Consider the following 25,121-nt stretch of genomic DNA (forward strand, 5'->3'; position numbering starts at 1 on the left):
AGGTTACAGTCCCAACTTGTATGATTAGCTAAATTGTAGTTGACTAGGTTGTGTGATACAAGTTAATGGACATGAATTGCACTGATCATAGCTGTTTACTTTCAAGTTTAAACACAAGCTGGATGATATGATAAATATCCATAGATTTTGCATTCATGAAATTCTTGATGTATTCTAGAACTAACATGCCAGATTTCATATTTATTTACCAACTAAACTACACCTATATATACAACATGTAAATTACATTTTACGTGTTTGAAGCAACTTGTAACATGTATATGGAGTGAAGACATTTGACATGTTTCGTTTCTGCATGTACACATTGAGAATTGGATCTTCCCTGTTGATACACTATGGCATTCAGAGCCAGTTTATCCTAGTAGCACATGAAGCACATGCTATGGGCTCCACAGTGATGTGCACATTTATTTTCCCTGGATTATTTTTCCCCTCTTCCCTAGGGGGTTGCAAAATATATATCCTAGGAAGGGGGACCCGCTGTTATTTGTGCTTTAGGCCCCGCAGATCCTTAAACCAGCTCTAGTGGCATTTCCTTGAAGTTTGATACAATATTGAGAGTGCTGTGATACATCATTTTAACTTTCAGTCACTGGCGAAGCCTATGCTATTGTTACAGCTTAAAAATTTTCTCAAGTCTTGTTTACAGTATTGAGTTTATGGTCAGTATTTTATTTATCTTTAGTTTTCTGTAACCTTTTCTTGTGTTGGCCTGGAGCTCTATTTTATTTGTGTTTGTTCCATCTGTCTTTTCATTTAAAAAATAAAACTATTTTTGGCCATATTCATGTTTTGTTTTGTGTGCTCATCTCATATAGCTTTGATATTTTTACCAGCTTATGCCAGTGGAATATATCTTTAGCTGAATCCTCGAAAATAACATCAGTTCAATACTGGTACTTAAAACTCTTCAGACTTGACTGAAAAATTATTTATACTCATGCTAAAATGCCATTTCATCTTTTGATCTCGGTCTTATGCAGTTTAATGAAACTCCAGTAAAAGGTCTAGAACATGATTGGTAAAACCTATGGCAGACCCATATATAATAATTTAAAAAACATCATTTTGCAGGATTTTAACCTACTGCATCACTTAATATGGCATTTTACATTCTACAGTCTTTTGTCTCAGCCACCGAGTCATCCATTATCAAACACTGTTCAAAGGAGATTATTGAAGACATGGTGGCACATCAGTTTTGTTCTAAAAGGAGTGTTTCATGAATTATGTGACTTGAAATATACACCCTACTGTAGATGGGGCGAAAGCTGATATTTTAGAATAACTTGTACACCTGTAGACGTGCATGGGGGAGGGCTTCGGGAGTCGAAGGAAGGAAATGATTTATTTAACGATGCACTCGACACATTTTATTTATGGTTATATGGCATCAGACATGGTTAAGGACCACAGATAATGAAGGAGAAAACCCGCTGTCGCCACTTCATGGGCTATTTTCGATTGGCAGCAAGGGATCTTTTATATCCACCATCCCACAGACAGGATAGCACATACCATGGCCTTTGATGTACCAGTTGTGGTGCACTGGCTGGAGCGAGAAATAGCCCAATGGGCCCACCAATGGGGATCGATCCCAAACCGACCGCGCATCAAGCAAGCACTTTACCACTGGGCTACATCTCACCCCCTCCTAGAGTAAATTTGTTTTTTTCATTTTTTCAAATATACTTTCCGGAGGAGCATGACTCGACACCCCCATAAACTTCAGTGGACCCAGTCTTAGATGTCCCCCTTGCTAAAATTCTTGCACACGTGCCCGACACATGTAGCTATTTCTTGTTAAAACCTTAAAATAATATTTAATAATAAAAGCCATTTTGTGTGGAAACATTTCTTTTGAAACTTTAATAAACCTCTTTGTTCAGAGAATGATGTTCTTGACAAAACATTTAAAGAGAGAGGAGACGTGCAGCCGAGAATGACTTGGACAAACTTCCACATGTTTGTCTGGGAAATTGATTAAGAGGTCAGTTGGCCAAAGATCATGAATGTTCAAATTTACACAAAGACAGTGCAATAACCTGAACAAAACTCTTAGCATCCTGTTGTTTACTTTAGGTGTGTCAAGTCAAAACAACTGATCCAGGCTGGAGGTTCCACAGCCATAAACATTCAGAAAAATATTGACCATTATTAGTTTGTGTCAGTTTAATATTGCCTTCTTTTTGGATTAAAGAATATCTGAGCTGGTAACTTTTGCTACCAAACCAGGTGGTGTACAAAAGCATAGTGTATTTTTTTGCCTCCAGTGGTACAAAAAAATTACTGTGTATTTCATGACTCAAGTGGTATAGAAATCGCTAGGTAGTTTGTGCTTTAAATTATTTAGCCTATCAGTGTATTTTATGCTTCAAGTAGTATAACAAATTGGTGTATTTTCTAGCTCAGGTGGTACGGGAAATAGCAGTGTTAATTTGTGCTGGAATTATTCTAGCGTAGGAAGAAATGCAGATGGAAAATACATTGGCCAGTGTAGGTTTGTTCTGTGTACTTCTTGTTGGAGGATTTGGTTCCCACTGTCCCTGTGAAAATAAAGAGCTCTGTCATCCTATCAATGACACAGCCATAAAAGAGGTGAGCATTTTGTCTTGACTACATCATGTGCAATTGTCTTAAAGGCACTGACATTAGTTACATGTATAAATAATTTGCAACTGTTAATAACTTGTGTTTTGTATAAATTATTTATTTTGGGAAATCCAATAACACATGGGTTTTTTTTTATATTGTCTATGTGTTTACAGTAGTAGGTCAAAATGTATTTTATGCCAAAAAAAGGTAATTATTCCACAAAACAGTCGGTGACTTTAAGACACATTAAAAAAAAACTTGGCATATTTTCCTCTAAATGTATACAATTATTACTTTTATAGATTAATGAAAATGCAGATCAGTAGTTTTCTAATGTAATGAAATAAATCATGAAACCATTTCTGGACTATTCAGACATTGCCAGTAGAATCACCAATTTTAATGTCCGTTTCTTTACAAAATCAGTGTTTGCTACACATAAATACATGGGAGAAAATTTGATGTTGTCATTGTTTCTAGGTAAAATGGCTATTAGACTGGTCTAGCTCAGTCAGTAAAGTGCTCATCATAACACTTAACCCCCGTCCTAATCAGTGCACCACAACTAGTATATCAAAGGCAGTGGTATGTGTCATCCTGTCTGTAGGTAAGTGTATATAAAAGATTCCTTGCTACTACAATTTGGGAAAATGTAGCCAGTTTTCCCTGAAGAAAATGTGTCGGAAGCAACAAATGTTTCACATTCAATAGTAATTGATTAATAAATTAATGTCAAATAGTAACTGATTAATAAATTACTGTCCAATAGTAACTGATTAATAAATTACTGTCCAATAGTAACTGATTAATAAATTAATGTCCAATAGTAACTGATTAATAAATTACTGTCCAATAGTAATTGATTAATAAATTAATGTCCAATAGTAATTGATTAATAAATTACTGTCCAATAGTAACTGATTAATAAATTACTGTCCAATAGTAATTGATTAATAAATTAATGTATTCTAGTGGTGTGGGGCGAGACGTAGCCCAGTGGTAAAGCGCTCGCTTGATGAGCGGTCGGTCTGGGATCAATCCCCGTCGGTGGGCCCATTGGGTTATTTCTTGCTCCAGCCAGTGCACCACAACTGGTATATCGAAGGCCGTGGTATATGCTATCCTGTCTGTGGGATGGTGCATATAAAAGATACCTTGCTGCTAATCAAAAAGAGTAACTCATGAAGTGGCCACAGCAGGTTTCTTATCTCAATATCTGTGTGGTCCTTAACCAGATGTCTGATGCCATATAACTGTAAATACTATGTGTTGAGTGCGTTGTTAAATAAATAAAAAAATTGTGTGTTTCTAGTGGTATTGTTAACAAACTTTAGTAAAGCATAAGCTTAATGGATTTTACAAATGATATTTACTATGACAGTTATGTGTTCTCTAAATTGTAAATAGGTTTTTTTCTGCAGGTGTTTGTGTTTTCGAAAAACCCTGGTGAGCGAATCTGGCGGCAATATGATTGGGACAAGATGACAACCATCGTGGTGGTGGGCTTTGTCAGCTCCTCACTCATGTGCTTCGCTCATGAACACAACGTCCGAATTGTTAGTGTCGGTCAGTACCATATTTACCAGCCATGCAGTGCAAAACAGTGCTGCAATGTCATATACAGTAATATGTGTGTGCTATATACACCATGCAACTACACTAAGACCCCTCTAAACCAGACATCCAAGGGACCATATAAAATATTTGGTATTCAAGGGTATCCGGTTTACTGAAGTTTGTATTTTGGTAAAGGCCTTTGTTGGTACTGTGAAGATGACCTGTTTTGAGAGAATTCAGGTTTACCGAGGATCTTATCTGAGGGATTTCAATGTAATTTCATTAATATCTCACAGAACAATAGGTGTATTTTTATATTAATTCCATATATGAAACTCATTATGGGAATTATACATATATAATTTGTGGCTTTTTATATTTCAGTAAATTGTCATCTTCTGTTGCCAATTATTCTACTAAATGTTTGCTAGGGATATTAAAAAAACCCATGTAAAGCAACTGTATTTATTGTGTCCGATGGTTGATATATCCAACTGTAGTCATCCATTACAATGGTGATGTATTGAACATCCAAACTGCATAGCCTCATTGATCACATGTTGCACATAAGATGTGCACAAATGTTGTATATCCCTAGTAAAAGTTGAGTAGTATATTACTTGTATTTTTTAATAAAAATTTGTGTATGTGTGCGAGAGTAATTTGTCTACCTTGTATTTTAAAAACATCTTTGGCATATAAATGTCTAAAAACTAGAATTTGTCATTATTTTATAAATTTTTACACACATTCCCATTATGATAATAAATTATTGTAACATAGTGTATGGTGACAATGTATGGAGTTAATGAAATATTTTTAAACAGTACCGCTATGATTTTTTAAAATACTACACTTATTCTCAAACATATTAATAAATTTGATATTGTATACTCACTTATGTAGTAATGTTTATGTATGTATTAGATAAAAAGAATCTAAGTTGTTATAACTTGTGATTGCCAGCAACTTTCCAAAAGTCAGACCTGGCCAACTCTACTTTAATAGAAGAGTGGATCGAGAAACAGATAAGTCATGTGAAACGCAAGCATCTGGATGGCATCAACATTGACTTTGAACAACCAATTCCAAAAAACCAGCCACTCTTGAATCGAGCCTTCACGGACATGGTGAGACTGACTAATGAGAAGTTTAAAGAGGAGATGCCATCCTCACAGGTACATAAATTTAAAACATAAAACATAAAGCTGGTAGTTTACGGACTCCCACCCAATGGGGAAGTGTGAGGCTACAAAATGTTCTCTCCAAAAGGTGTAATTTCTATTCTAAAAGTGATTAAGCAGAATTTTTTTAAAAAAGAAATATCTCTTGGACTCTGTTTTTTGCAGGGGTGGGGTCTAGCTGAGGTGGCTGCATTGTAGAATCAAACCACCTCAGTGGACCCATTCTCCGATTGGGAATTTCCCCGTTCCGACCAGTGCCCATGACTGGTATATCAACTGTGGGAAAGTGCACATAAAAGATCCCTTGCTACTACTACGAGTCAAAATTACCAAATATTTGACATCCAATAGATATGATTAATAAATCAATGTGCGCTAGAGGTGTTGTTAAACAAAATAAAAGTTTTTAATAAATTTTTGCAGTCATAGTTTCACTTAGTACTAGACTGTTTTTTTCATTGTTTAAAACTAATTCAGGTGACCGTTGATGTAGCTTGGAGTCCGAACTGTATAGACAGGCGTTGCTATGACTATGCTGCACTGGCTGAAGCCAGTGACTTCCTGTTTGTGATGTCATATGACCATCGCAGTCAGATATTTGAGCGCTGTGTCGCTGGTGCCAACTCGGGGTATTACAAAGCACAGAAAGGTACGAAACAAAAACACAAATTAATATTTTTCAATTAAATTTCAACATAAAACAGAAATGTCAAAACTTGTAGAAATAGTATTTTGGGGGTAGGTGTAGGAGGGCAAAAGCATAATTTAAAATGTTTCGATGATTTTCAATGCGATTTCCTAAAATCTGAAGAACCAAATAGTTTTAGATGACATTTTCCTGCTTATTTAAAGATTTAAAAAAATATAATATATTATACAGTAAAACCCATCACAATTAAGTAAACCAGAATTCCATCAAAACCAGACAGTTCCTTTTTAAATACCAGTACAGGATAGAACCTCTCTAAACTAGATACCTCTTACAAACCAGATTTTTTACTTAGTCCAGTGGGTGGCTGGTTTAGAGGGTTTTACTGTAAAATATAAAAAAGCACATTCTGTGGTTACTCTATATATCATTGTCATTATAAAGAAATTTTAAAATCTTGTTATAGGACTTGAGGATTATCTTGCACTTGGCATTCCTGCTGAGAAGTTGGTGCTAGGTTTGCCGTGGTATGGAATGAAATATCCATGTTTGGAAATAGATGATGTAAGTGTTCATGTCAGTGTGTACTAACTAGATGTTAATATATATATATATATATATATATATATATATATATATATATATATATATATATATATATATATATGTCAAAGTATTATTTCTACTTGTCTATAAAGAGCACCTGTTGTAATTGTTTGGGATGGTACATTTATAAACAGGATGACAGAATCAGTCTTTTCTTATAATTTCTTGGGTTTGCTTGGTTAAATGAATGGCCAACTGCATAAGACTTTCCATAATGAGTGTAAAAGTAATAATTAATGAAATTATTGTGCTGTTACGGATTATTTATCAACTGAGCAAAACAAACATGGTTTAAAGAACGTTTTCATTTTATAAATTATATTAAAGGAAGGAAGTATTCAGAGTTTGCTGCCATTGTAACATACTTATAATGAACAGATTAAAATTATATATTAAAGATATTTTCCTATTTATATCATCATTATTTGTATAAAAACAGTCTTTGTTGTCTTCCTAATGTTTGTAGTAACCCCAACCAGATTTTACCGTCCAATAATTTTGTATGTACAAAAGAATATATATCATATCACAAAGAAAATCAATATTGACCGATACAAACATTAGCACATGACTGCAAACACACTGGATATGCAGACACTGGTATTCAAAAGAAGAAAAAATAGGTAATTTTAGTCGCCCAAAAAGGCTCTGTTAGTCAAAAATATTTAATAATGGCTCCTACCATATGGGCTTCCGTTTTTGTAGAGGGGCAGGCCGATATATACCTGAATTAAATGAAAATACATGGTGAAAAGGTTTCAGGCAAGCCCATTTTGCCCCAATATCCCTATTTTTCCCCCCCGAATATGAGGATTTTCTGTCTTGTACACTTATGAACTTGGGATAGTCCCTTTAATAAATTCTAATGAATATGATGGCAAACATTTTAAATTTAATTTCAGAGTGATGTTTGCTCCATCCGCTATGTATCGTTTCTTGGTGCATTCTGCAGTCAAAAGGCAGGAACACAGAAGTGTTTCAGTGACATCTACCCACTGGCTGATGAGTCTGCATCCGGCCGAATGTGGGACAACAGGTCACTGTCACCGTATTTCATACACACTGTGAGTATAGACAAAACATAATTACATAAAAGGAGTGTTTGACAAAATCCCAGTTCAAATTAGACTGCAGATAAATACACACATTTTATGAAAGTAAGATCAATTAATTAATTTTAAGTATGTATTGGTTTTCCAACGAGCATGCACTTTATGCTTATTTTTTTACTTTACTTTATATTTTTGTGCACAAGTTCATGCTTCAACAATCTCCTTTATAAATGTTTATGATTTAATTATTAAGTTCAGTGTCACTTCATCATTTTTTAGTTTTGATGATTACCAATGTATGTGATTGTATATTTTTTTTTTTTTTTTTAAACAACTATACCAATAAAAAATGTAAACGAAATGCAATAATGTTAAAATATCTAAAACTGACTGTGTAAGAACCAAATAATAGTGACATAATGTCCTGTTGTTGAATGTAAGTTAAAGTTTAACTTTGATTCATGTTTTGTTTGGGTGGTCTATTTTTTGATGATCACTTTGTTAGGAGTAATAATTATTAATTTAACTGTCATTAAATAAAGACTCATTTTGGTTCAAATTTCTTTTAAGAAGTCCACTGTCAAGTACATTTTCTGCAAAGGTTCCACCGGGACATTGAATAAAATATATCATTGTGTTACATGTTTTCGATAGAATAAGCAAAAGATATTAACAAACAGCTAAAGATATTGTCAAAAATTAAGACAGATGTATAGAACAAATAAACCATTTCATGGTTTTGTTTTTTTAAAGAGTAGCTCATGAAGTGTCGACAGTGGGTTTCCTCCCTCAATATCTGTGTGGTCCTTAACTATATGTCCCACGCCATATAAACATAAATAAAATGTGTTGAATGCATCGTTAAATAAACCATTTCCTTCCTTCTTATACCAAATTAGTTGCAGTTAGAAATATTTCATTTCCTTTTACATGTGTACAGGATCCATATGCTGGACAGACATTCCAGTTCTGGTATGATGACCCCGAGAGTCTGTCAAGTAAGTTTGGTTTGGCGTCTCGTCTCGGACTGCGGGGGGTCGGAGTGTGGAGGGCCGACTGTCTCGACTACAGTGACAAGGAAGAGGCGCTGGCCATTACAGACAAGATGTGGGACGCCATCCCCACCTTCCACATACACGACCACGAGTCGTCATCACCCATTAGTTTTGTTTTCAACTAAAACATTCTGTTCAGATTTAAAAAAAATTGTTTGTTAATATGAATGCAGACAAAAAATAAATTTATGCTAGGTTGAGACTACCAACTATCACAACAGAATTGGCCAACTTGCCTATCTCTCGACTTCTATGACTGTCCAGTTGTTAGTCTGAGCACCTTTACAACTCGATTCTCGTTGTACACAACTCCTATGACTGTCCAGTTGTTAGTCTGAGCACCTTTACAACTCGATTCTCGTTGTACACAACTCCTACGACTGATTAGTTGTTAATCTGAGTGCACCCATCGCAAGTTGGGAGTGGGAAAATTACGAAACAACCATCAAGTTAGCCAACTTTGTCGTGAAAGTTGATAGTCTCAACCTAGCATTACATTCATTTCTTTTGGTTTACAACAGTAACTATATTGTATTCAGTAATCTTCTCAGTTACTGGTCAAAATAAAAACTTGAATTTTACTCATTTTGGCTTCTGTTGTTGGTCAAATTCATATTCGTACTCCCAAATCATGTTATTCATTCATTCATTCATTCCCAAATCACGTCAACAAATAATGTTTGTTGAAAACATCGGTATAGAAATATTAACAGTTATAGTACAGAAGCCTAGCCTGTTTCACAAAACATCCTAAGTTTATATTTGTGTCATGCATTTACATGTGTTTGGAATGTTATTTCACACAGTGACAGGATCTAGCTCACGTTTTGGTTGGAAGCCCCAAAACCCATGGTGGACCCATTATCTGATTAGGTTTTTCTATGCCAACCAGTTCCCCCTGACTGATATATATGTCTTGTCTGTCTATGCTGATTTATAAATAAAACTCCACTCATAATTTTTATAATTTCTATTATTACCAGGTATGAGCTACTATGATACTACATTGCACACCAGTGTGAGATATTGCTCATGTCATAACAATCACTCAGTATCTAACTAGTGTAATATTGGCGTGACGTGAGCGTGACGTAGATCACTTGCTGACCATATTCGTAGAAAAATAACATGTAGTAGGTACTTTTGCGTTGTGGCTTGTTTGCAGTTGGTTTGTAATAAATAAAATACTAAACGAGCTTGCCTGTCATACCATTTTTATGAAACTCGTGAACAGTGTTGGTATCTGACTCAGTTTTGCTCATCAGAAACCAAAACTGTTCACGAGTTTCATAAAAATGGTATGACAGGCAAGCTTGTTTAGTATTCTATATATATGATCATGATTATCGGTCTTCAAAAGACAAGTTCTTGTCAAATGAGTGAATTTTTTTTTTCTTTGGTACCAACCCACCCCATAAAAACAATACTCGTTCCTTTTCCCAAAAGCAAAAGACACTAAAACTTGCCAATGTCAATGCTACAAATTCTTAATTAATTATACTGATATTACAGATGCAAAAATGTAACGATGCTGCATCATTCAGAAGTCTGAAAAAACCCAACCCAATTATAACTAAAATTGCTATAATTTTCCAAATTCCACCAGCCATGGGAACCCTGGAGGAAAACCCTTGATATGTCTATGCCTACCCCCAGCCATCTGAGTAAACAAAACTCACTATTTCTTTATTCCTTCTTGTTTATTTGTAACACATGTATCTGCATACATGTACAGGGCTGTTCTGTTTGATACCAGAACCTCTCTTTTGTTCCAAAAAGTTCCATGACTTAATCAAATTCTTACAATTTACATAGTGCAAGGTTTACGAGTATTAAACATTTAGAATAAAACATTTTTTTGGATGCTCTTATCTAAAATAAATAACAAAACTCTAAAACATCATAATATACAACTTTCATTGTAATAAATTTTTGAACTTGATTTTTTCCTAAATGCGAAAATGGCACTAAGGAGATGACCTATTTTTGATGAGTCTTTTACATTTTTGCCTGTAATCCCTCACAATGAACAAACTGGAATTTAAAGATGTAGTAAATGAAGAATAATAATTAAAAAAGTAATGATAAAACGAGCATTCTGAGAGTACTGCCCAACAAATTTCCGTACCTCCTAATTTCAAGGGCCATAACACTGTGAAAAATGTTTAAACCTGGGCTCGAATTTAAGTTTTTTTCACCCACGGCTTATAAAAACCCCAAATTGCTATGGTTGAAACGGCCCACCGATGGCAATTTTGAGCCTGCCTATGTAAATGTTTTAAAAGGTGACTTTTACAGAAAATAAATGTTACATACTAGTAGATGTGGTACACCAGATATATTCATTATGCTATTGTTGAGGAGTTTTACGGACAGCACAAAAGTACCATCAGTGATGCTCCCAACCAATGGCAATTTATATCTCAACGGCGGCAATTGCTCTCATTGCCATCATTAGAGCCCTGGGTAACTCACCTTGAAAGTAAAACCTGATGTATATATGATATATCGAGCTCAATATCTTGAGGTATTCTAAAGTAAAGAAGACTGTTTTGACATTTTTCTACACCAAAACTGCTTTAGTGTAAACATGTGCTGAAAAATTAAATATCTTAAAACAATAATACTAATAATGTATTATGTTTATTAGCACTCAATAAATAATAGAATAATATGTATTGTTCGAGAATATGGAGACATTCGTGTAACAGTAGTAAAACAAAGCTCTTGTCTGACTGTAATATATATATATGTACAACATGTCATTGATAAAAATAATAACTCTTCATAGTTCATTTGGCTTGAGTAAATATTAGCACCCACAAATATCACATCACACTAAGACACTTGTGTATGTTCACATTTGAAAACAAAACAAGAAACTTGTTCAATTATTACCAATTAGTAAACCAGAAGAGAGATAAAACAAGAAGAAAATAAAATGAAATCCAACCTTTAAAGCCAAAATTAAAAACAAAAACTGAAAAGAACAAACTCTGTTCATTAAACTTATATTAAGATATTTTAGAACATCAATAAAATAAATAAAACAAGTAAAACAGGTTGTAATAGCTGGTAATTAAAAGGAACATGATGTTAAAAGAAAGTAAACAAAATTATGGACATCATTTAAAAAGGTTTTTTTTTTCTCTTCTGTAAATAAAGTGGCATGTAAAAGAGGACACCTTGCTGAACACCACATTGATATTGTGATAATAAGGCACAAATACTAGTTTCCTTTCCGCCTGTCTCGTCTCTCACATCTTGGACACAGAAGCTTTTTGGCGTAACAATGTCTGAAAAAGAAGAAAAAAAAGAGAAGAAATTACAGAATTATACAAAATGACCTTGTAACTTTACAAATAAATGGAAAACAAGACTGTTCACTCTTGTCTCGAGTCTATTTTGTAATGCTTTGTTAGTTTATTATTTATTTTATTTGGTCTAGTGAATGCACCTATTTACAATTATGCATTACTAAAATGGCAGACCTCACCATGATTAGGAGCCTTTTAAGATAATACCATACTGATACCATATGAATTCACATGCTAAGGGTAAATAAAAATTACTCTGATTAAATTAACGAGGAGCAAGAGTAACAGCTCCCCTTAAAAGGCAAGGTATGAAATTAACAAGAGTAGATAATACAATTCCTTCTCTCTCTCACTATACTAACCATTAACAATTAATCATTAATCCCTATCTTGGACAGAGAATCCAGGCCCATATTTCTGAAGCTATCTTACGAAACTGTAAAACAACCGTAAGCTGTGACATCACTATGGCATGTGAGGTACAATGGTTTTACGATTTTGTAGCTCTAAGATAACTTCGAAAATATGGGCCCTGATTGCTGAAATGTGGGCCCACAACAATGTGTTTGAAACTTAATTTAACAGAATCATGAAAGTCAAGTTAAAATTAATGATAGATAATTGTAGCCTTTTGTATTATGTATAAAGACGTGCCTGTGCATCACACTGGAACACTGGGAACAGACAACAGCCACACTGTCAAAGGGAAATAACACCTCATTGTCATCACACAGTTCACATATGAACCCCCGGCCTCGACACAGCTGAAACAGACAGTGTTATTAAATGTGTAATGACAAACTAGAATGACAAAGATATGATAACTTGCACCTGTCAAAAAGAAGAGGAAACCTGCTGTTGCAGACTGGACTCATCCTTACAGAAAAGCTGCAAGAGATACACTTTCCCACAGACAAGACACAACAAGGAAGAAAGGAATGTTTTATTTAACAACATACTCAACACATTCTAAATGACTTTACCCTTAATGTCCAATATTTGGTTTTGTTACACTTAAGTGGTTTTGGGAGAGAGAGAGAGGCAGAGAGAGGCAGAGAGAGAAAGAGAGAGAGAGGCAGAGAGAGAGAGAGAAAGAGAGAGAGAGAGAGAGAGAGAGAGAGAGAGAGAGAGAGAGAGAGAGAGAGAGAGAGAGAGAGAGAGAGAGAGAGAGACAGACAGACAGAGAAAGAGAGAGAGGCAGAGAGAGAGACAGACACATAGAGAGAAAGAGATCGAGAGAGAAAAGGAAACCTGCTGCTTCCACATAAGCTACCTCTACTTAAAAATGCACAAAGGATCTTTTATGTGCAGTTTCCTATAGACAGGATACATCAGACATGGAGAAATGCTTGGAACAGGAAGAAAAGAAGATGATTCCACTATAGGTGACTAATTCCATGACCTATCGCACCTCTAACACTAAGCTACATCATGACTCCATAGGAATCAAGAATTAAAGGCAATTAAAGCAACTTCACCATGTTTAAATAGATATTTTAAAATTTGCATCCATGCATCCATACATCCATCCATCCATTTTACCTGACAGTCACTCTTGATGTGCTGAGCCCAGGAGGAGTGAACTGCTGCCAGCTCTGAAAGCAACACATCTGTTTGGATATCCAGCAAGTCTTTCATACTGTAGATGTCCGAGCTATCGACAAAATGCTGTCGAGATTTTATCAACAGGAGGAGTTTGTTTTCCATGGCTTCTGCACAGAGAAGGATGTATTTTTTCATCACAAGCAATTCTTCTCGAAGTTTCTAAAATATTAAAACATGTACTTTAATTTTTTAGACTGAAAATGAATATATAGATGATTCGTCAGGAGTATTTTTTAATATGGAAAATATCAACCAAGTTTTTGTTAATTGGTATTTGTCGAGGCTCTGCTGAGACAAATACCGATTAACTAGATGAGGTTGATATTTTACACATTAATAAACACGAGTAGCAAATTCTATTTATCCTATAACATTTTAATTAAATTTTTAGTAAATGTCAGTACTAAAGTTGCCGCCATCGGTAATATGACGTCATCATGATTAGCACAAATTAGTCTGATGTCACGCATTTTAAATAAATCTTTGAAAACATTACGCTCAGGTATACAGATCTTGTTGGCTTGTAAACAAATGACCCATCCACAGCAACACATTTCCTAGAGACCTTGCAAATTTGCATACCATTATTAACCAGGTTAATACACTAAATTATCACATGGGTTTATTATGACATGGATATCATACTACACATTATCTACCATTTGTCTTATGAGTTGTTTAAACTGAATCTAATGAGAGAAATCAGGTTTTATCAATTTAAATGAGTTGTAAGAGGAACGGTATTTGACAGACATGAGTTTAGTATTCTATTTGCTATAAATCCCGAAGAAGAAAAAATTTAACATAAATTTAAACATCCTTTTCAACTAAAACTTATTACAGTGCTTGCATAATTAACAGGTAGCAATCAGATTTGAACCGTTAGGCTTTGGCATGTAGATCATCATAATGGAGCAGCATGATAGATATCGCTGTTATGGAATAATGATCAGGACATGTACCACTCGGAATGAAGTAAGATTTGTAATTAAATTGCCATATGCGATCTGAGAATAATAACTGTATGATATTGTAAATTTCACACAGTGTTCTCTCAACTGAGTGTGTAACAAAATCCTACTTATAATTCAACTTTATATAACAGAACATCTAATTGGTCAAAGAACAAGCCATACACGTTTAATTTTTCAGAATTATAAAACTGAAAGCAGACCACAAAACTGTGAACTGGAAGATGGCCAAATTATGTCAATGATGTTGGTGTCAACCAATGAGGGTTGTTCTAGAACTGTTCATGAAAGTGAAGTAGGGTGTTAATTTAACAAATCGTCTCACCTTGATCTCATTGAGTTCCTCCACGAAGTTAAACAGCATGGGATTGATATCCTGTATCCTAATAGCAGCGTACGGCAGCATTAGACGTAGAAACTGCTTCGACGCTCGACACACCTGAAATAAAAAGTTTGTTTTATTTTATATAACGACACCACTATAGAACACATTTATTTATTTATTTATTTATTTAATAATTATTGGCTGTCGGATGTCAAACATTTGGTAATTTTGATTTGTGGTCTTCGGAAGGAACCTGCTACATTTTAACATTAGCAGCAAGGATTCTTTTATATGCATTTCCCACAGACACTGGCTGAGACGAGGGAAAAAACCTAATCACAGAATGAGTCCACTGAGAAGGTTTTATCCTGTGACCAAAGCACCTCAGGTAAGCGCTCTAGTGAATGAACTAGATCTTAATAAGCCGAACTGTTCTCTTTATATAAAACACTGTTGACATGCATTTTACCAGCAATTTGCTTATAGATTTCAAATATTTTACTGAGTCAACATTAAAAACACCCTCATTAATTTGTTATTAGTACATGTAATTTTGAATTATTAGTTTAACAGACCTTTCTTGTTTCAAAATCCCAGTTATGTAGGACTCTAGCAGGAATCACCATGAGATCGTTCCAGTGACACGACTCACAGTAATAATTCCCAGAGTAATCACACAGTCTAGGCTCAGGACTTCCTGATTCTACAAAATAGATAGTGAATCTTAGCACATTTGGAGTAAATGCCATCCCAAATACAAACATCAAATACAACTTATTGTATACAACTCAACACTAAACTACTTTTCTGGATACCACAATGTGGTATCTTTATTAAAATATTCATGAATTAAAACATGCATCTATTTTTTATCATGATGATAATTCTTATCTCAACATCATTTATCTAATCATAATAAAAGACGCAATCTGTATTAGAACTTTTAAGTTGTGATCAACACTAAATCCTGTTATATTTTGGTCTTTAACTTACATAAAGATGCAGGAGATTTTTAATGTAGGACACCAATAGGTATGAACAGCCAAATTCAGGACTTACTAAAAGCTACAAAGGTGATTTACACCCAGTACACCAGTAATTATAAACAGCCAAACTGTTTAACTTGCTAAAAGATACAACGGTTAATTATTTACATCCAATAACCCAGTAATTATAAACAGCCAAACTGTTTAACTTACTAAAAGACATAAAGGTTATTTATACCCAGTAAACCAGTAATTATAAACAGCCAAACTCTGTGTTTAATTTACTAAAAGAGACAAAGGTTATTTACATCCAGTACACCAGTAATTATAAACAGCCAAACTCTGTGTTTAATTTACTAAAAGAGACAAAGGTTATTTACATCCAGTACACCAGTAATTATAAACAGTCTAACTGTTTAATTTACTAAATAAAAGTTATTTACATTCAGTAAACCAGTAATTATAAGCAGTCAAACTCTGTGTTTAATTTACTAAAAGATACAAAGGTGATTTACACCCAGTACACCAGTAATTATAAACAGCCAAACTCTGTGTTTAATTTACTAAAAGATAGTTATGAACAAATTCTGACTTTAACATAGTAAAAGATATAGATTTACATTCAGCACACTGGCAATTCTGAATAGTCAATCTCTGTGCTTAACTTAGTAAAAGATATACTGAAGATCTACATGCAGGACACTGGTAGTTATGAATAGCCAAACTCTTGACTTTAACTTATAAAACAATATAGGAGATTTACATTAAGCCAAACTCCGACTTTAACTTACTAAAAGATATAGGAGATTTACATTCAGCACACCGATAATTCTGAGAAGCCAGCCCCTTCTTTGGACAGATTGAAAGACAGTAAGTTGGATTTGCTTTCACCTGAAACAACAACACAAGAATTAAAATTCAAATCAGTTGCAACACCATACAGCTGCACCCCTAGAATTTTAAGTTATTTTACATTTTCTTGTCAACTAAATCTTAAAAGTCAAAGACATATTAACTTCAAATTTGATAAAATACATTTAGACTACATTAAATGACATGCACTTCTTAAAAGGGTGATAATACTGTCAATGAAAGTGAATTGAAAATCACAGATCTTTGGTGGTTTAAAAAACAAATATGTACCGGTAGAATTATCTAAAAACCTGACTATTAATAGGCTGTTACAGTCTAATCCACTTATGAAAACAATATGCAGGTAACAAATACATGAATTCAAAAGGTACATGTCTTTTAGAGACAAACGATTGTTTAAAGCTGGTTCAACTTTATCTATATTGATCTCAGAGAGGGACTACTCTAATGATTTATTCTACACAGTACAAGCCTCTGACAATTGAATATCTGCGTAAACCATTTAACGGTTTCGCAAAAATAAATTCAGTTAACCCATGTTGTTTTTTTACGTAACCCGTTATGTCCATGTAAATAATGTCTTAAATTTAATGCGTGAACGGAAAATAGGTTACCCTAAATTAGATTTGAATGAACAATGTGCGAAAGAAATGATTGTTCTCGCAATTTTTAGAGGTCTGCTGTAACTGCATACATTGCATGACGTGTATCCACATAATGTGAAACTGACCATTGCAATATGTCTAAATAAGAAGTAAGGAAAGAAACGGAGTTTGGAACTTACTTTAACCCTGGCACACGTTCTTGTTATGGATATCAAACATTTAGCATGACAGCAGTATCCACACTCTGCAAGCAATACAAAAAAATGAAACAAACCATGGAAATAAAGAATTCAAACAATATGTGTTTACTCTATCTACTTCATTTTAACTATCTGGATAATCATAATATAGATTTCTATATCATATACAGTTATGAAAGGAAAATTATCACAAATATGGCCACTATCAATCAATATAATATTTTTTGGAAGAACATATATATATATTTTTCAAAACTAAATGCTGTAAATACTATGATGTACCCTCCAATGCACCTGTATAATTTAGAAATTGTTCCAATCTGAAAGCTGTTACTATTATGAGGTACCTACCAATGCACCTGTATAATTTAAAAATTGTTCCAATCTGAAAGCTGTTACTATTATGAGGTACCTACCAATGCACCTGTATAATTTAGAAATTGTTCCAATCTGAAAGCTGTTACTATTATGAGGTACCTACCAATGCACCTGTATAATTTAGAAATCGTTCCAATCTGAAAGCTGTTACTATTATGAGGTACCTACCAATGCACCTGTATAATTTAGAAATTGTTCCAATCTGAAAGCTGTTACTCACATGAGGTACCTACCAATGCACCTGTATAATTTAGAAATTGTTCCAATCTGAAAGCTGTTACTATTATGAGGTACCTACCAATGCACCTGTATAATTTAGAAATTGTTCCAATCTGAAAGCTGTTACTATTATGAGGTACCTACCAATGCACCTGTATAATTTAGAAATCGTTCCAATCTGAAAGCTGTTACTATTATGAGGTACCTACCAATGCACCTGTATAATTTAGAAATTGTTCCAATCTGAAAGCTGTTACTATTATGAGGTACCTACCAATGCACCTGTATAATTTAGAAATTGTTCCAATCTGAAAGCTGTTACTATTATGAGGTACCTACCAATGCACCTGTATAATTTAGAAATCGTTCCAATCTGAAAGCTGTTACTATTATGAGGTACCTACCAATGCACCTGTATAATTTAGAAATCGTTCCAATCTGAAAGCTGTTACTATTATGAGGTACCTACCAATGCACCTGTATAATTTAGAAATTGTTCCAATCTGAAAGCTGTTACTCACATGAGGTACCTACCAATGCACCTGTATAATTTAGAAATTGTTCCAATCTGAAAGCTGTTACTATTATGAGGTACCTACCAATGCACCTGTATAATTTAGAAATTGTTCCAATCTGAAAGCTGTTACTATTATGAGGTACCTACCAATGCACCTGTATAATTTAGAAATTGTTCCAATCTGAAAGCTGTTACTATTATGAGGTACCTACCAATGCACCTGTATAATTTAGAAATCGTTCCAATCTGAAAGCTGTTACTATTATGAGGTACCTACCAATGCACCTGTATAATTTAGAAATTGTTCCAATCTGAAAGCTGTTACTCACATGAGGTACCTACCAATGCACCTGTATAATTTAGAAATTGTTCCAATCTGAAAGCTGTTACTATTATGAGGTACCTACCAATGCACCTGTATAATTTAGAAATTGTTCCAATCTGAAAGCTGTTACTATTATGAGGTACCTACCAATGCACCTGTATAATTTAGAAATCGTTCCAATCTGAAAGCTGTTACTATTATGAGGTACCTACCAATGCACCTGTATAATTTAGAAATTGTTCCAATCTGAAAGCTGTTACTATTATGAGGTACCTACCAATGCACCTGTATAATTTAGAAATTGTTCCAATCTGAAAGCTGTTACTCACATGAGGTACCTACCAATGCACCTGTATAATTTAGAAATCGTTCCAATCTGAAAGCTGTTACTATTATGAGGTACCTACCAATGCACCTGTATAATTTAGAAATCGTTCCAATCTGAAAGCTGTTACTATTATGAGGTACCTACCAATGCACCTGTATAATTTAGAAATTGTTCCAATCTGAAAGCTGTTACTATTATGAGGTACCTACCAATGCACCTGTATAATTTAGAAATTGTTCCAATCTGAAAGCTGTTACTATTATGAGGTACCTACCAATGCACCTGTATAATTTAGAAATTGTTCCAATCTGAAAGCTGTTACTATTATGAGGTACCTACCAATGCACCTGTATAATTTAGAAATTGTTCCAATCTGAAAGCTGTTACTATTATGAGGTACCTACCAATGCACCTGTACCATGCTTGTAAGACACCCCAGATGACAGCATTGCATTTCTCACAGTAATGTTTGGAGCTGCGACTGTTTCGCTCCTTAAACTTGTGTCCAACAACCATCTTGATGTCTGGTAAAACTGGTTCTGGACCGTCCTGTAAACAGGGAACATTATTACTTTCACACAAAGTAATGTTACCTGATGAAGGGCACAATATTTCACATGTACCCTTATTCTCTTTGCATGTCACATTATGCAAATGTTTTTATAAATTCTGTATTACAAAAATCCATATATTCCAAAATGTTCCTGACTAATTTTTAGACACTCAATTATTTAAGAAAAAGCATTTTATTCACTCTTGTCAAGTATATTTATAACCACTTTCAGATCAAGCAATATGTACAGCTAGATGAACTTTGTCCAAGTGCCCAGTTGTTCTGTTCATCTCTATTACCAGTAAAATTCGAAGTTTATTGTATAATAATATTAATATAACTAAATGTTCCTTTGAGTTATTTACCTTTAGTTCCTGTCTCTTCATTCTCAACTGAACCAGTTTTTCGACCAGATTTTTTTGCTTGTCCGAGTTTTGAGGCACCATTTTGATGATTTCCACACAGTTCTCTATAGCAAGATCCAACTCCTCAGTACTGCTCAGACCAAAATGACCCTGTTCAAATGCAACAACATATACACATAATAACCTGCTTCTTTCAGTTCAACTAAAACTATGTTCATATTTTTACATGGATATGTATGTGGATATGGATACGGACATGGATACGGCAAAAATTACTAGATCTTGTTTTCAATGGACACGCATACAAATATCGCATAATGATATGGACACAATTATTTTGATTTCCCCACATATCTTGAAATTGTTGATAAATATAGAGCTCCTGCCAAAATGATGTGTATCTGAGCAAGTCATTATGTTTGGTAAGACCTCTTACCATTTGTATATTGTATTTATAATTGTACAGATGTAAACACTACGTCTGATTATTGGTTTCCATTTCCATATGACTATGATACAATAACAAGATGAAAAACTGAGTGAATAATAATAAAGCATAGGGACAACACAAAGAGATGATACACAAATTACAATACAGTCTGTGCTTTAAAAAATTAATACTATTAGTGAAAATACAAGAATAATAAACACTAGAAACCAAAATTCTATAATCAAACGATCATCGAAATAATTTGTAAGATACAGTGAAACCTCTCAAAACCGGATCCTCTGAAAACTGGATTTCCCTCAAAACTGGAAGTTTTTTTTATAATCCCTTTTTAAATAGCTGTGTAGAAGAGAACCTCTCTAAACCGGATACTCTTAAAATTGGACGTTTTACTTGGTCCCGAGGGTGTCTAGTTTAGAGGGGTTTCACTGTATAAAAGATTTCCAGATAAGCCATCTTTTGCTGCTATTTAAGAGTAACCTGGGAGTAATAAGCAGTTATGTGCTTGTGTGTGTGTGTGTGTGTGTGTGTGAATGTTTGTGTGTGTGTGAATGTATGTGTATGCATGTGTGTTTGCGTGTGCATGTCTGCCTGTTGGTTTCTCTTTTGTGTTATAATAATCACAATATGTTAGACACCAACTAGACAAAGCTTAAAAGGTGTTGAGGAGTGGTTAAACAAATATTCCTCTTTATTTCCTGACAAGTCACCAACTTACATCTGGCTGTGAGAAGTGATCCTCTGCAAGACCAAGATCAGCATTGGTGATGTCATCATAGTCAGATAACCCAGACAGTCGGCGACTGCCCATGTCTGTCCACGTGTCAGCTGTGGACACTGACACTAACAAAATAAAGCAATTGTACACAAAATTTGATATACATTCCAGTTGAACATATCAATTTTTGAGGTGTTTTTTTGCTCAATCAACAACATTGTTACCTTCTATATGTTACAAAATTTATGTCCTAAAGTTAAAAATATATATCAGATACTTTGACTTACAGAGGATGTGAAAATAAAGACAAAATAGAAATAGTGTAATGTTTTAGTACCAAAATTATTACATTTTATGACTTAATGAAATCCTATTAATCAGACTTCTAGTGAACATTAAAAAAAAATCCTTATTTTATTGGGGTAATGTGATGATCTATTAATTTTTACATAACCCATTAATAACGACACCTAATTTTATGTCATAAAATTATCAAAACAATTACCTGGAGAATGGTTACTATCACTTGATAAATTACGATGATTTGTGAAAAGGTTATTCCCAGTGTCGGAGAAATGGTCATCTTCAATTTGAATATCTCTGTCAAATGGATTGAATCTTTCTTGCACATACTTGTCTTTAGCTGGGCTAGTCTCGGACTTGGCCAGCACATTGGACGTTGTTGTGTTCACTGGGGAATAACTTGCACTGGATGTACTTGAATTTTCTGTCAAAACATCTGACACTTTGACACCATGACGATCATGGTACTCGAACTGGCTGCCATAGTTTTCTGGTGATGGCACTTTGTTCCCACGAATTACCGTAACCTCTTGTGTGCCAGTACTGCAGGCATCACTTTTCTTTCTGCCACTGTTTATCTCAGGGGCACTATGAAGTGCCGTACTTCCTTTGGAATTTAACATCAATTTTGTATCACTTTGCTTAATTCTTGAGATTTTATTTATATCTCTTGGAGTATTTGATAGATCGTCCACATGTATGATATATTCTTCTTCTTGGTCAGATGAATTTAACTGTTCTAAGCAAGTTTTGTGGTCACCTACATGATAACTGGCCTGTTTATCACATGGCTCATTATTGTTAGCAGCATATGACTTTGTCAAATCATTTGTTGCTGTAACTTGAGCTTTTCCAAGGTTTGATTTATTACCTTTAACAACAGACAGTGATCTCAAATCATTCTTTTCAGCTGTTTCGTTTTTTTCAAAATTTGACTCATTACTTTTACCAACAAGTGATGATCCTGATTCATTCTTTAATGAATCTTCTGCCTTTTTAAAGTCCGATTCATTATGCTGATCACCATAACACGGTGTTACATCCTCATCTTTCACAACTGGATCTGTATTATTCTGAACTTCTGAAGCAGACGTTGATTTGCTTCTGTCATTTATTGATGTCTTTAGACAAGTCTTAGCTTTCTCCACATACTCTTGTTGTTCTTCTTCTGAGTCAGATTCAAACCCAGTAAACCTTCTCACACCAGCTGACAACCGCACAGAAGCAGTTTCTGTTGATGATTCAAACACACTGGATTTACAGTCTGTCACCCCAGTATTATTAACACTATAATGGTTCATCATTGTAGATGATGACTGTGCTGCTAACTATACCAATATACACCTTCAAGCGATGGACCTGAAAACAAAAATATAGCTTTGTAGATGTTCAGCTATAAAATATCACTAATAGCTGTACACAATGGGAGTGCTATTGATAACCTGAGGTCAGTCAACCCAAAGCAATCCTAATTGTGAGATATTGCAAAGAAAAATGCCCTGGCTTCTATACAGGAACTACTCTTTTAACTATTAATTAATTTACCTGGTACATCTTGGCATCTCATATTTTAATCCAGAAATTAAAATTAAACTGTTTAAATTAAGGTCAGGTTCTAGATTTGTTTTGTAAGTAGGGTTGCTTTTGGGGTTCAAAACATTCCTCTTGCATTCTCATTTTAAAGTGCATTTTTTTAATGCTTAAAAACATTGTATTCAAAAGGTATGTGCACCCATGCATGCCACCTCTGGATTGTCCACGTCCAAAGTTGATAGCTTACAATATTAATGTTGTGTTTTTGTCAAATGAGATGAACAGTAATCCAAATGCGTCATTTTAAACTAGTCCTGGAAAGGTTATCATTTTAGTTAATAGTTTTGTCTTAGATTCCTTAAAATATATGTTGTTGTATGTGATGAGTATTAAAATGAAAGTACACTTAGTAAATTTGGTTCATAATATGATAATGTCCGCAATAAATATCACAATAATAAATAATGGGTCTAAATATTTAATATTGATGAACTAATCCTTCCAATGTTCCATCGGGTTATAGCTAAAACTGAACCGTGCCAAAACGGCACCAAGCGAAAACGGAACCAAATTGGACAAAACGGAACCTGCGTTGGATAAAACGGCACCGAAATTTATGGCTAAAACGGAACCTACGATGGCTAAAATGGCACCATAATTGAATTTTATTTTGAAGAATAGTAAATAAGACAAAAAACCCCAACAAAACAGCTTAACTCAAATGAAAAGTTATTAAATAAATAATTTATTAAAAGAAAAAATAAATGTTTTTGTGTCACTTCTGATAGTTGCACAAACAATCTTCAGGTCAGGTAAATTTATTTACGTGCTTCCATCAGATAACTGTTCAAGCACGCTCCCATTGGGAGCCGCCTCTGACAAGAGCCAGACGCCAATCTTGCTGAGGAGAGCTCAAGTATGTACAAAGAGTGAAGTGTACCAATGTAAAAAAAAAATCAAAAGGAATTCAGACATAGAGGGGGCAGAGGAGGGGAAATGCACTTGGCGCTCTTAATTTACGTATTTACATCACGTTATAATCTATTAATATGTATTATTAGTAGTAAAATTACATAAACAGTGTGGCCAGTCTACGTCATCAAAATGGAAAGACTTCCGAATTCACCCCCCCCCCCAACCCCTATTCATCGCTCTGAACCATAACCCTAATCTTGAAATTAAAAATAAAATAAGTTATATATATTTATATATGGTGCCGTTTTAGCCATGATAGGTTCCGTTTTCGCCAACAAAAATGGTTCCGTTTTCGCCAAAGAAAATGGTTCCGTTTTGGCATGGTTCCGTTTTAGCCTGTACCCGTTCCATCCACCCCCAATGTTAACAATTAAATATAATTTAAAGTTAAAACAATTAAGTCACTCCCAGGCACACACATATTAATCAATATTAACTGTTTTACTTGTGTTAATTTTATTTTATTCTATTCATGGATATGATATTGTGAACAAATAAATACTGAATCGGACACTAACTGGTTTGTCATTGTTGACAAAAAACTGCGTCTGTGGGACAACGAGGTAAAATAAAAAAAAAGTTAACAATAAAACACACACTTATTTCCTGACATGCTGATTCGTATGTAGTTCCAGTGAAATGACCTCAGTTCAACTGTCAAAACTATTCTCAGAATACTTCCATCTTCGTCGAATTAATGCAAACCATGGTATCATCTTTGTCGATTTAACGTTTTCCTCTTGTGACCAAAACACGGAAGTAGAACGCAGCTGATGTATACCGAGCGAATTCTAGCACCAGGCTCAAACTACCAGCCACTAAGAAAATTAGCAGCCAGCAGTCACTAACTTTTTGCAG

At 34.4% G+C, this 25,121-nt stretch overlaps 2 protein-coding genes across 2 annotated transcripts; one reads left to right on the forward strand and one right to left on the reverse strand.

The window, feature by feature from the left end:
- The first annotated feature begins 1,963 nt into the window (after positions 1-1,963).
- LOC121382140 (di-N-acetylchitobiase-like) lies at positions 1,964-9,299 on the forward strand. Its single transcript, XM_041511648.1, has 7 exons — positions 1,964-2,619; positions 4,038-4,182; positions 5,140-5,351; positions 5,835-6,006; positions 6,473-6,570; positions 7,515-7,676; positions 8,605-9,299. Exons 1-7 carry the CDS (start codon positions 2,491-2,493, stop codon positions 8,842-8,844), a joined length of 1,158 nt encoding a protein of 385 aa, XP_041367582.1. The 5' UTR covers positions 1,964-2,490; the 3' UTR covers positions 8,845-9,299.
- Positions 9,300-11,349: 2,050 nt separating this feature from the next.
- LOC121381964 lies at positions 11,350-25,121 on the reverse strand. Its single transcript, XM_041511400.1, has 12 exons — positions 24,863-25,121; positions 21,958-23,114; positions 21,453-21,577; positions 20,287-20,436; positions 19,773-19,917; positions 17,581-17,645; positions 16,715-16,814; positions 15,513-15,640; positions 14,938-15,051; positions 13,579-13,800; positions 12,691-12,800; positions 11,350-12,015 (listed from the first exon to the last, which is right to left on the reverse strand). Exons 2-12 carry the CDS (start codon positions 23,057-23,059, stop codon positions 11,949-11,951), a joined length of 2,328 nt encoding a protein of 775 aa, XP_041367334.1. The 5' UTR covers positions 23,060-23,114; positions 24,863-25,121; the 3' UTR covers positions 11,350-11,948.

The sequence above is a fragment of the Gigantopelta aegis genome, chromosome 9, assembly GCF_016097555.1.
Source record: "Gigantopelta aegis isolate Gae_Host chromosome 9, Gae_host_genome, whole genome shotgun sequence".
NCBI lineage: Eukaryota > Metazoa > Mollusca > Gastropoda > Neomphalida > Peltospiridae > Gigantopelta > Gigantopelta aegis.